At 33.3% G+C, this 12632-nt stretch overlaps 1 protein-coding gene, 1 long non-coding RNA gene, 1 other non-coding gene and 1 pseudogene across 5 annotated transcripts; 2 read left to right on the forward strand and 2 right to left on the reverse strand.

Moving 5' to 3' along the window:
* Positions 1-283: 283 nt before the first annotated feature.
* On the reverse strand, positions 284-391 carry LOC138180476 (U6 spliceosomal RNA). Its single transcript, XR_011173321.1, has one exon. It is a non-coding gene; the product is annotated as a U6 spliceosomal RNA (small nuclear RNA).
* Positions 392-4645: 4254 nt separating this feature from the next.
* On the forward strand, positions 4646-4761 carry LOC138180473 (uncharacterized; annotated as a pseudogene).
* A 630-nt stretch (positions 4762-5391) lies between these two features.
* LOC138179783 (uncharacterized) lies at positions 5392-8173 on the forward strand. The gene is made up of 2 exons (XR_011173118.1): positions 5392-5672; positions 5748-8173. It is a non-coding gene; the product is annotated as an uncharacterized LOC138179783 (long non-coding RNA).
* Positions 7615-12543, reverse strand: nst (phosphoglucomutase 3-like protein nst). Of its 3 annotated transcripts, none has more exons than XM_069112922.1 (9): positions 11777-11976; positions 11434-11637; positions 11066-11136; positions 10570-10950; positions 10373-10494; positions 10014-10295; positions 9742-9899; positions 9038-9346; positions 7615-8147 (listed from the first exon to the last, which is right to left on the reverse strand). In XM_069112922.1, the coding sequence occupies exons 2-9, from the start codon at positions 11526-11528 to the stop codon at positions 8009-8011; spliced, it is 1557 nt and encodes a 518-aa protein (XP_068969023.1). In that variant the 5' UTR covers positions 11529-11637; positions 11777-11976; the 3' UTR covers positions 7615-8008. The 3 variants fall into 3 exon arrangements, with proteins under 3 accessions (XP_068969023.1, XP_068969022.1, XP_068969021.1); XM_069112921.1 differs by having other exon boundaries at positions 7615-7799; positions 8010-8147; positions 10373-10950; XM_069112920.1 differs by lacking the exon at positions 11777-11976 and adding an exon at positions 12350-12543 and having other exon boundaries at positions 10373-10950.
* Between the last annotated feature and the right edge of the window lie 89 nt (positions 12544-12632).

Below are 12632 nucleotides of genomic sequence, written 5' to 3' on the forward strand. Positions count from 1 at the left end.
ACATTAACTATTTATCATATTAGATTCTGGTTACGCCGAATGCATATTACGTGTTGAGAACTGTGTATCATAATCGCCGAAAGAAATATGTAGGAACACTTTCATTACATGTAGAGACGATAAAATAAAAAATTTTTGTATTTATTTAACATGTGATTTACAAGACATTCATAGATAACAATTACATATACAGAAATACTGCCGCGCACATACTCACACACACTATATGTTTATCACTACTGCGCGTCCGATTCGGTTGTACCGTACAAAACGTTATTTTTTATTAACAATGGAATACTTCACGATTTTACGTGTCATCCTTGTGCAGGGGCCACGCTAACACTTCTCTGCATCATTCCAATTTTAGTATATGCACTACCGAAGAAAGTACGTTAGATACGTATTGTTTCCCGTGTATAATGCAACGTACTACCTCTGCTACAACTAGCGAGAAAGCAAATATCTTATAGGTCACCTAGCGACGAGTCGATGTACCACAAACGCAAGAGTACTTATTATTTACTACATTAAAGAGCTACATAACGGTGCACCACAAGGAGATAAAAAGTTCCTCTATGTCTCTCATCCCTTTAATATTATACCCTGCCCTTAGTTAGTAGTACTTAATAGCAACATCTAATTCATGTTTTTCTACCTGTTTAGGTTATATTCGTTACATGTTATTTGCCATGATTACGGTAATAACGTGTAAACGAAGCAATATCGCATATATATGATAATACAATAGTAAACAACTGATTAAAACAACATTATAGAATATTCCAATCTTTTTCGTACAATTATAAATAATTGAAATCTTTTCTTTCGCTAAAATTTTCAAAAAATTCATGTTAAAGTAGTGCAAGTCGAGACGCTTACTACCATTTGGGTCCACATGGAAGGATGGCCCAAAATTACCAAAACGCTCAATTGGGAGATGCTCGCGCAACCCATGGCGTACTGGCCGAAGACCAAAAGTTTGAGACCAAGCATGCTTAACGCTTCTCCCAACGAAATTTCAAAAGTGCTAGCTTTTGAGACAAAACTATTCTTTTGCTACAAACCGCAATGGGTTACACCGATTTTTTAATTGACTGGGGGATAGAAACCCACCAAAGCCTCAGTTCGATTCGATTGTTGCCACAGAAGTTTGTGACGATGGCACTGTCACGACCGGCTCACTTTAAAATCGGAGATAAAGATGTGGCGGCACTCGGCGACAATGTATATCGCTGAAGTGCCTAATGAACCATCAACATCCCAACGGTCCTTCCACCGAAGGTTCTAGAAGAAAGAGCACGTGACAACGGCCGCGGACGCCTAGCAAATGCATGGACGGTGGGGATGTTGAGGGATGACAAAAGAAAGTGATCGGATCCGATCGAAAGTCAAAAAATCATAAGAGCTTCAGTCTTAAAAGGTCACGCTTAGAGCTCGGAGGTAGATTGTAAAACCAAGTGTTAGAAGAAAAATAAAGTTTCTTTTTTTTATTCTTTTTTGTTGTTCTTTTGTGTAATTTTACGTGACAGCACCATGGACCAGAAAGATCTGCCTGCCAGGCATACGTGACCAAGTGGATCAAGCGCTAAGACATCGCGTTGCCCAGCTTACTATGTTGAGACGGTCAGGATGTCTGGTGAACATCGATCTTTCCCCAGGAGAAACAATGGCCGCGAGGTTGCTGTTGAACCGCCAGCCGGGAGAATCCCCGAGGGACACAGGAGCACACTGGTTGGAGCTTGGATACTTCGATCCTGAATAATCGCTACTCTTGCGAGACTCTTTTTTTGTTTGTTATATATATTGTTTTATGTATATGTCGGGTTATGGTTGGAATTTTTGGCGCGTAACAACTCTTGACGTGAATTAATCATTGTTTTACACAACCGAGATTATATTTACACGTATACACAAGTCTACTACAAAGATTAACAAATAATAAGTCTAGTGAATAATAAGCTTAACAAATAATAAGTTAGTGGATAATAAGTTGAACGAATAATAAGTTTAACAAATAATGAGTCTAATGAATAATAAGTTTAACGAATAGTAAGTTCAATGAATAGTATGATTTACGAACAATAAGTTTAATGAACGCTATTAACAATATTTTTGAGTTCAAACGAATCCACGGCCAACGGGATAACTCTTTACTAAGCGTAGACTGATCTTAAGCACAGAAATACGATGGTTGAAAACTCGACGTGTCATTCTCCAAAGCAGTCGCAAGAAGAATGCCAGCCTCGTGGAGATTTTTCTCGCTGTACGATTGCATTTGTTTTTCTATACCCGTTTGGAAGCATCGAGAAGGTTCCAAACGCCGTTGCTAGGCAGACTCGTTGGAAGCATCGAGAAAGTTCCAAACGCCGTTGTTAGGCGGTTTCTGCCTGGAGTTTGATTAGTAATACAATGTATGACCCACTGTATCACACGTGGCTAGGCCCGCTTCCGAGGCCGCATGCCGCCACAACCACATTTCTCGGAAAACCCATACAACCACTCCAGACCTCCGTTAGGCAAAACGTACATCCCGTGACCGTGGCTACGTTCGGCGACCAATTGTCACCTCGAACCCAATCTCGCTATTACAAATCTCGAACAATTACAGCTATGATAAAATCCAGGCTAGAGTACTAGAGGATGTTCCCAAAATTTCCAAGGAACGGTTTCGGCTTTCCTTTCATCTCCGACATATATATTTGTATTTTTGTATATATATCAGTATTATTGCTAAATAAAAACTAACAAAAGCCTAAAAACTTGTAAACGTTTCCTTATCTTTCCTTGCCATTCATACCACAAGTCTTACAATATTAAATTTAAGATATCTTTTTAGCTATTTAACTATTCGACTGTCCTAGAGAGCACGTTCGTATATTTATATCGACAGATGTTATTATAAAAAGTTTAAAGTTAGAGTATATATGTAACTCCGGTTAAAGATTACAAATAACGGCAATAATATTTTGTTCGGAGTTCGTTTGCCTTTAGACCTTGAAAACTAAAACAATGTTGGTATTCCAAGGCACAATAATATGAGTCTCTCCCGATTCGAATTTTACGTTGACTCATGTGCCGCAACATCACCCCCTTACCAGTGATAACGTTTTTTTTTGTGTTGTTTAATTTACAAAGGTTATTGCGTACATACGGTCGTAAGACTTCGTTCGTCACGTCGCGAAGTATTTCTACGTCGTAATCAGGAAAACGTATTTTTTTTAATCATAACGCATATGTGCTGGAGTTGACAATGTCTTCGATGCGAGATAGAGCGCCGGTTGCATTGTTATCTAGACCTTTTGTGTACCTAATATTGGTCGTGAACTGTCCGATATAGTCGAGATGTCGAAATTGTCGCGGCGAATACTTGTCTGGATATTAATTAAACGCGTACGTGTGGGCTTTATGGTCGGTATATATCGCGAAATTTCTCCCTTCCTCAGTGTGTCTAAAGCGTTTAACCGCGGTGTACATCGCAAATCGTTCGCGGTCGTATGCGCTGTATTTTTGCTGCACGGGGGTCAAGGATTTTGTAACGAATCTCAGCGGCTGCCATTTATCGTTCACGCGCTGTTGTAGAACCGCTCCTATCGCGTAATCGGACGTGTCTACCGCGAGGCCGACGGGCACGCCTGGTACCGGATGCGTCAACATCGTGGCGTCAGCGAGGGCACGTTTCGACTCGCGGTAGGCGTTTTCAGTTTGCTTCGAACACTCGATGGGCGCGTTGCCCTTTTTTACAATTTTTAGTAAGTCGTTCAGTTGTTGAAATATCTTCGCGGCCCCCGGTATGAAGCCGTCGGAGAATTAATCATACCGAAGTACCTACGTAGTTGTTTGACAGTCGCAGGCTTCGGAACGTTTACCACAGCTTCCACGCGCTCGGCTAACGGTTTTATTCTATCGGTGTTTACCGGGTATCCGAGGAATGTGATTGCGTAGTCGTTTAGGCGGTTAAATAACGTTCGCAAGTGTTTGCAACGTTGCTTCTCGTCTTCCGAGGCTATTAGAAAATCGTCAATGTATGCGTAGACGAAATCTAGGAATCTCGTGATTTCGTCAACGAATCGCTGACACGTTTGTGCGGCGTTCCGAAGTCCAAATATCGTATTGACTGCTTCGAAAAGTCCAAATGGAGTCGTGATCGTAGTTTTTTCAACGTCTTCGGACGCGATCGGAATTTGATGGTAAGTGCGGACGAGGTTGATCCTAAAAAAGATACGTTTACCATACAGATGTTGAGCAAAGTATTCGATATGCGGCGGCGAGTAGCTGTCGGGTACGGTGCGGCCGATCAACGCACGGTAGTCGCCGCAAGCCATCCTTCTTCAGTGTGACATGCAGCGGAGATGCCCATGGACTCTTCGATGGTCGTATCACTCCTTGCTCCATCGTCACCTCAAATCCCGTCTTCACCTGCTTGAGTCGGTCGGGGACAAGGCGTCGAGGTTTGCTGAAGACGGGAGGGCCGAGTGTGGTGTACCATACCGTGTCGAGTTTTCTCTCGTCCGAAAACGGGTGGACGGGTTAGGTCCAGAAATTCGGCGAGGTGATACGTCGATTCGCCGACAATTGTCTTGATCGGTACAACTTCAGTCGCGGGTCCGCGTAGTTCATTGAGCGGGTACATCCATGGTACCCCATAGGGTACGCCCATGCCGCGCTGAGTGCACTCGTTCCCGTCAGATCACGAAAGTTAAGCAGCGCCGGGCACGGATACTTGGATGAGTGATCGCCTGGGAACTCCGTGTGGCGTTGGCGAAGCGCGCTGGGTCCGCCGCGCCCCCCGGTTGGGGTTCGGGCTTGGACGCTGGCGGCTCAGCGCTTCAGGAAGCAGTCCGGTAGGGGAACCGGGCTGTCTGGCACAGCGGCTCCGGCGACGAGGCGCGGTGTGACATGGCCACACACCGCTCCATCAGCGGTGGTATTGAGCGCGGGGGGGCCCGGTGTGTCGCTCGCACCGGTTCCCGGGCCTCTCCCGATCGCAGCCGGGACGGTCATCATGGAGGTTTTAGTCTGTTGGAGTCCGACACTACCACGCCGCTTTCCCCAGAAGCGGCCTGGCGTCCGTACGGATTTCCTCCACGTAAATACAAAAAAGAAATCTTTCAAACCAAAACAACGTTAATATTCCAAGGCACAATAATATAAGTCACTCTCGTTTCGAATTTTCCGTTTACTCATGTGCTGCTACAAAACTAATAATCAGTCGAATCAAGTACCTGTATACTCTTCTTTAGAGAATAATTAAAAACTGCATTGAATGGCGTCTAAAAAATGTATTGTATCATTTAGAAAAACAAAGACAAAATCATTGGCAGATGTCCCTTTCGAAATAGGACAAGTTCTATCTGAAAAACTTTTTCCGATTATCTATCGTAATTCCATGTTATTTTTATACCATATTATTTTATATTTAGATATTCGGTATAAATTCGGTAAAATTTAAAATGTGAAATATAAAGCTATTAAGATCTGGATTTTGATTAATGAAAAAATCTTTCTCGATTGTTATCGAGTAGTTAATTGTTTGTGAGAAGCAAATTTAAACAGATTCATGAAGCTTTTCTAACGACGATTCACATACTTTATTGCTTGCTGATTGATATATTAATTTTTATCATTTGAACAGATATGAAGCCACTGTTATGAAACGCTGTTTGTTCGGAAAGGTTTCTGGGTAAATTAATTTATTACTTATGTTAATTGGATCTAACGGAGACGTTTAATCAAACTTGTTGTTGCAGGTAGAAAATGAAGTAAGGTAATGAAAGGTCATTAGAAACGCGATGTATGCGTCTCAAACTCGTGATAAGTTAAGCGTCATTGTTCAAAGAAATAAAGATGCGAAAAATAGGTTATGGAAAGAAACATATTGAGTTTACAGAAAAAAATTTCGATTGATTGTGCTTTAATAAAAATTATAAAATTCTGGTATAAGGACGTAGGTACAGCTGCGGAGTGGGGGTAATGACCGAATGCGGTGACGTCTGCGAACAGGTCTGAAATTGAAATTGCGTCTTAAAACTGTTGGGACCTACATTATCTCAGCAGTAGTTTTTTAAATTAACGTAGAACGATGATTTTTTGTTAAATCTAAGGTAGCTTGACAAAATATTAACAAATACCATAATCAATTTTATAAAAAATTATATTCAAGCCCAAAATTTTCAATTTTTTGATTTCATATTTTGTATATTATAGTGATCTGAGTCTGTTTCTGAATTGTAGCAAATTGCTCTTCTTCTATTTTGTAGCAATATTTTGAAGTTCAAGATTCTAAAAAATTATAAGGATACGTATCGACATGTTAAAACTTCTAATAATGGTATATTTATTTTAACGGAAAGCAATAATTGATATCTGACACTGGCGTATCAAAAACAAAGACTACATATTCTGCCTGTATATTGTTAACACTGTTATAAAACATTGCGAGGATAAAAAAAGTGTGAAGCAAGACAAATGGATATAATATGACATCCGCGAAAGCCACTATAGTGGCGCATCGTACCTAAGAGGTTAAAGGACAAAGGATAAATATTTCTTTGTGATTTAAAATTATGACAACTGATTTTTTACATAGATATGTAAATATATATGTTTATTTATATTAAAAATATAATTTCTGGATATATTACAATATATTAGGTACAACATTTATTGTATTACAAAGTTATAAAATCAAGATGTGTACGATATTACTAATACTTTGTTCTTTATATATGATATGTGTGTATATATATATACAGGCTGTACCACCTAATAATCACCACGATTTTTCAGGCACTTACTGTAGTCTGACGAAGAAATGTTTTAAATAAAAGTTAATCGGCTTTCAATCGGCTAGAAATTGCAATACAAGAAATTTCCAAAAAAATTGTTTTTTCAATAGAAAGTTATAATCAGTTTGTCTTTTTTTAAATGACTATCTATTTTTTACTTCTAACCGTTATAAATGATGTTAAAATGAATTAAACAACTTATTATATTATGACTTTAAAATAAAAATTACGTTATTTTGATCAAATTATATATTTGAAAATGGTGAGCTTCAATAAGAAAAATATTAATCAGTATATTACAAAAAAAGCATAAACAGCTTACAGAAATAAACATAGCTCATGTAGTATTATGGTATCTTTGTGCATTCAATTATAATAAATGCTCGAATTATAGCTCATAATTTTAAGAGCACAGTTCCGAGCAATGCAGTAAATTTGTATTGATTGTTATTACAATCTTGTCACTACGAATATCTTGTGCGTGGATATGCTGCACGGATTCGTTGCTTTAGGTATATAAGGTTTTGAATACAGCGTAAACTGTAGACCACCGACTATAAACAAAAAGAATCTAATAAGGACAAATCAGGTAACCAAAGTGATCAAGGTATAGGTTTATAAGTGCCCAACTAAAGTTTTCCAAACGTTTAATAACATGCTAGACAAAATATTTTTATTTTTGTACGCTGTTTATGGTCTTCTTGTAATGTGTGTATGATTTTTCTTGTTGAAGCTCACAAATTATCAAATTACACATTTGGAAACGTGTGATTTTATCGAAATAAAATAATTTTTATTTTTCAAATCATAACGTAGTAAGTCATTGAACTCATTTTAACATCATTTATAACGGTATGAAGCCAAAAATACATAATGTCATAAAAAAGCCAAGGTGACCTTGACTTTCTATCGAAAAATCAATTTCTTGGAAATCTTTTACATTACAATTTGTAGTTGATTGGAAGCTAATTAATTTTCATTCAAAACATTTCTTCATCAGACTGTCATAAGTGCCTGAAAAATCATAGTGTTTGTTACGTAATATATATATGATATGTATATAATATTGTATACATATATAATTTATTATTGATATAAAATATAATACCCTCAACTAACGTACAATTTATATAAATTATAATTCTTAAGACTTGTACACTAATATAAATGAAATTGATATATATGTATATGTATAGCAAATAATGAAAAACTATAGCTATTTACTAGGAAAGTTGAGGTTTAGGTCCAATTCCACCTGCACGATCGTAGACTAATAATGCCACATCTGTAATTAATTTATTAAGGTCGCATAAATTTTCACATTCTGCATATACTCGTACTATGTCTTCAGTTCCTGACGGTCTAAAAATAAAAATTTTTCTAATTAATACTGTGAATATTATCGAATTAATGGATAAGTCTTAAACCTTTCTAAGGTCACGTTTTTGCTCAGAGATAACAGAAATCCTATATGAATTTGCCATAGTAATGGCACTGCCCAGTAGATGGCAGGAGATTATTGAACAGAATGGTGCATATTTAGTTTAATTATATTTATTGCAAGGTGTTAGAATAAAGCTTATATTAAGACTTAATCCTACTATATAAGATTTGTATACTTTACAACATAACTTACTATGTAAGATTATACCATACAAGACTTATTTGACAACCCAATATTTGAATATTTTATGCATTAGCACAACTTTATTTAGTTATGTACATAAAATGCATGTATTTGTATTCTTATGATATCTAAGAATTAAAAGTCTTAACATATAATTTCTTCAAAATAAATTAAATTGGCTTTGTATATACTTATATAAGATGCTCCACACAATGGAGCAAGTTATTTCTTTCAGCAAATAAAATAGTAAAAGGTAAAAAGAATTTCATTAGATAAAATTCTATAGTTTTGTATGACGCGTAATATTTATGTACATTTTTATTATCTCCAATTTATTATGTACTAAAAATAAAACAATAAATAAATAGAATAGTCATGTTAGCTAAAGAATATTTCATGAAATTAATATTTGTAACTATATTAACTTTAACAAAAATAATTTATATTATAAACCAACAAGTATGTTATTATTTAAATGTTTTAAATTACCAATTTTAAAGGAGCAATATTGATATATTATAAGTTTATTCATAATATATATTTATAGAAAGATGTTTTAAAATAACAGTTTAATAAGACATTTTAACAACTTTTATATATAGCTATAATAAAAATTACATGTTACCTTACAAAAGATCGTCCTTTTTTATATTGTGATACTACTTTATCAATTTCATTTTGTAATCCTTCTGGTGTTATACATTGTCTTCCTGCATTAGTTGTTGTAATAACATTTTTATCATTAATTTTTATTTTTAGTTGTTGATTTGGTAAATCTTTGTACATTTTTTCCCATTCTATAATATCCCAGCCTTTTGCATGCAAAATTGTCTCTACTAGCAACATATCACTAAAAGCATCTCCAACTGTTTGATTAATTACATTTATTATATTCAGTAATTTCGAGGCAGCTTTTTTCTCACTTGTAGATTGTCTGTAATATATATACATATGTATATTCGTGTGTACACATATGTATTCTTAATGAAAAAAATAAAGATTTTGATAATCTTAATCTTTTAACAACAGAAATACTAATAGGCAGATAAAGGCGTTTTGAAAATGAAAATTATTATAAACTTTTAATGCCTTTCTAAGAAATAGAGTTTTAAAAGCTTTCAACAGATAATTGTTCAATATCTGATCCTATGAAGCCATAAAAATTCCAGTAGACCGTAGTTCAATATCTCAATCTATTCAAAAGATATTCACTTATGATAGTTCATATTTATTCATGTTATATAATAATTACACTATTTACGTGTTATTGCAATAATAGAAAAAAAAGTAGGATATATCAAACATTATTATAGATTAAATAAAACTTACTCTGGACTTATGATAGCTCTCTTAATTGTTTCAATAGTAGTTTCTTTAAAAAGTACAGTTCCATGACCATTTGCCTCAAAATATATTCCTATATCAAATTCTAGTGCTTTATTATGTAGATGTTTAATACCAGTTGATACACAAGCAACTGGAATTTGCTAAAATGATAATTATAGAAATAACACATATAAATATAAATCCAATATATGATTTATGTATCTTTCTAAAATATTTCAGAACATTAAAAAACAGATAAAAATAAGTATACATACTAGCACATTTGAAATATAATCAGTAGAACTACCATTAGCATATGCTGTTTGTACTAAACCAAGTTGAAATGATAAATTACTTTCTTGTAAAAGTTCTTTAAGATATTCAGCAATAAGTGTTGCTATTCGGTCACCATCCAAAAGATGAAATTTATTATCTTCATCCATGTAGAAATAAATAATTCTATCTGCATCACCATCTATGGATGCACATCTAACATTTGATTTGAGAGGAAAATTTATAGGTGGTACTTGTTGTACTTTCACATAATCAGCTCCACACTACAATGAATTGATCAAAACAGATATTACAATATTGAACTTCAATTAAATAAAAATATTATAATTAGGAAATATACCATGTGGTTTAATTTCCCATCTCCATCATTATATACATTAATTGCAATTGCTGTTCCTATGTAATTTTGAAATTCTCTTATGGCATTAGCTCCAACACCGTTAGCAGCATCTAATAACAATTCTGCAACATACTGTCCATTGTTAACCATATTTTGTCTTATATATTTAAATGCTTCTGATAACTTTACATAATAACCATGTAAAGTGGGATCACCATAACTACCATTTGTGTTTGTACATACAACAAGGTAATGTAACTGAGGGGTTGTAACTATACCAAAATCTTGTACAAATCCGTGTAAGGCTTCAATTCCTGCAAGAGCAGCATTTAATAAAGTAGGACTACTTTCTCTAGTGTCTCTACCAGTTATTACAACTGCATCTATAGACATGTTAACATTTTGTTCTTTTATAATATGCTCTATTGTAGAAACTAAATTTGAATCTTCTACATTAACTAAGTTGGTAGCTATATGTTCCCAAGCTGCTTCTAACATTTCACCAGCTGGATCTATAAGTTTCACACCATTATCAGACCCAATATTATGACTTGCCGTAATCATTAAACCAATTGCAGCTATGGAAAAATCAGATATTTTTAATTCAATTTTACAAGGAAAGTACATGGATAATATGAAACAAAGAATTTAATTACAAAAATATAGTTTCATAAATTTTATGCATGAACTTACCATTTTTAACTTTAGATCTCAATACTGCTAGCAATCCCATTCTATACAGAACATGTTCAAGAACATTTGCCCTAATAATAAATTAAAGAACTATGAAAAAGCCATATTTATAGCTTTAAAAACATATATGCATATATAACTTCAAAACAATTGCAGCTAGAAAAAGCTTTCTAATGCAAAATTAGATAATATCACAAGAAATTAATGTTAAAATATCTTTTCAAGCAATTATTTCTGGATACAATTATATAAAATTAATATTTAATTAAAATGAATATACATATACGTAATATACATATATTTACATATAACTAGGGTATTAAATAAAAAATTAATTCGTTAGTTGATAGGATAAAATAATCACATACTTTGCTCTAAAGCCGGCTGTTCCATATTGAATATCACCGCTGCATTTTTTCACATATTTGATATTAAAAATATTTTTTAATTGAGAAGATTCCATTGTTTATTAATTTATGTTTATTAAAATATATACGATTTATCACGCGTGCAATAATACCTGTTGTTACCATATGGATTAAATGTCACAAAGTGAAAGTGAGGTTGTATTTCTACAATAACGGATAATTTAAAAGCGATTAATGTAACTTTTTAAGAATACAGAATTTGTACCAAGTTTAGTATATATTACAAAATATTATAAAATCAAAATTTATTTAATATTTATATTTAAACAATACATCACTTAACCTTAATTACTGATGTTTTCTTAATATTTCAATAAACTAATAACAGTGTAGAGAAAGATTCTTCTGCAAATAGATATCATTACTTCTGATTTATACAATTCTTAACTTTCATTGTGATACATAATGTACTTTTATCATATGTCATTAAAACTACAATATTCTTATCAGATTGATAGATTTATAATTCTGGATTTATCAAATTAAATAGATTAGATGTTTTAAGAAATGGTGTTGTATAAAGTAATGTATTAAATAAGGATAATAAATTAATTTATTTTCTATTTATTTATGATTTCATATAAATATATTCTTTTAATTTTTCATATTCTGTCAAATAAATCAAATTTATATAAAATCAAGTAGCTTAATAATAATATGCCTATATTTAATCATAGCAGCAGTTAATTTATTTGTTTTATGGGTTATGAGTATATCTAAGTGTATTTACTCTATAATAAATTCAAATGAAAATATAATATGATAAATGTATTTACAAAAATATCTTTGACTATTAAGTGAATTTAAATTATAATATCATATTTTCAATATAAATATTATTGGAAGACTATAATACCTTTAATAAATATATATGTAATAATATACAATTTTTAGTATCCAAATGTATAGCGGATCGAAAATTGAATTTTAGTTCAAAACATTTTTTTGGCAGATTATCGAAAATGCCTAAAAAATGGTGATTAATCTTAGAGAATACACCCTGTATGATTTATGATGGGCTCTAATTATATTTATAAGATTATAAAAAATCATATTTGAATTAAAATTTTTAATTGAAAAGACAATATTTTTAATAACTTAAAAAAGTTTTAATATTTAAAAATGAAACAAAATTTTGA

Source organism: Bombus flavifrons, chromosome 5 (assembly GCF_040668555.2).
Source record: "Bombus flavifrons isolate JBK064 chromosome 5, iyBomFlav1_principal, whole genome shotgun sequence".
NCBI classification, from domain to species: domain Eukaryota; kingdom Metazoa; phylum Arthropoda; class Insecta; order Hymenoptera; family Apidae; genus Bombus; species Bombus flavifrons.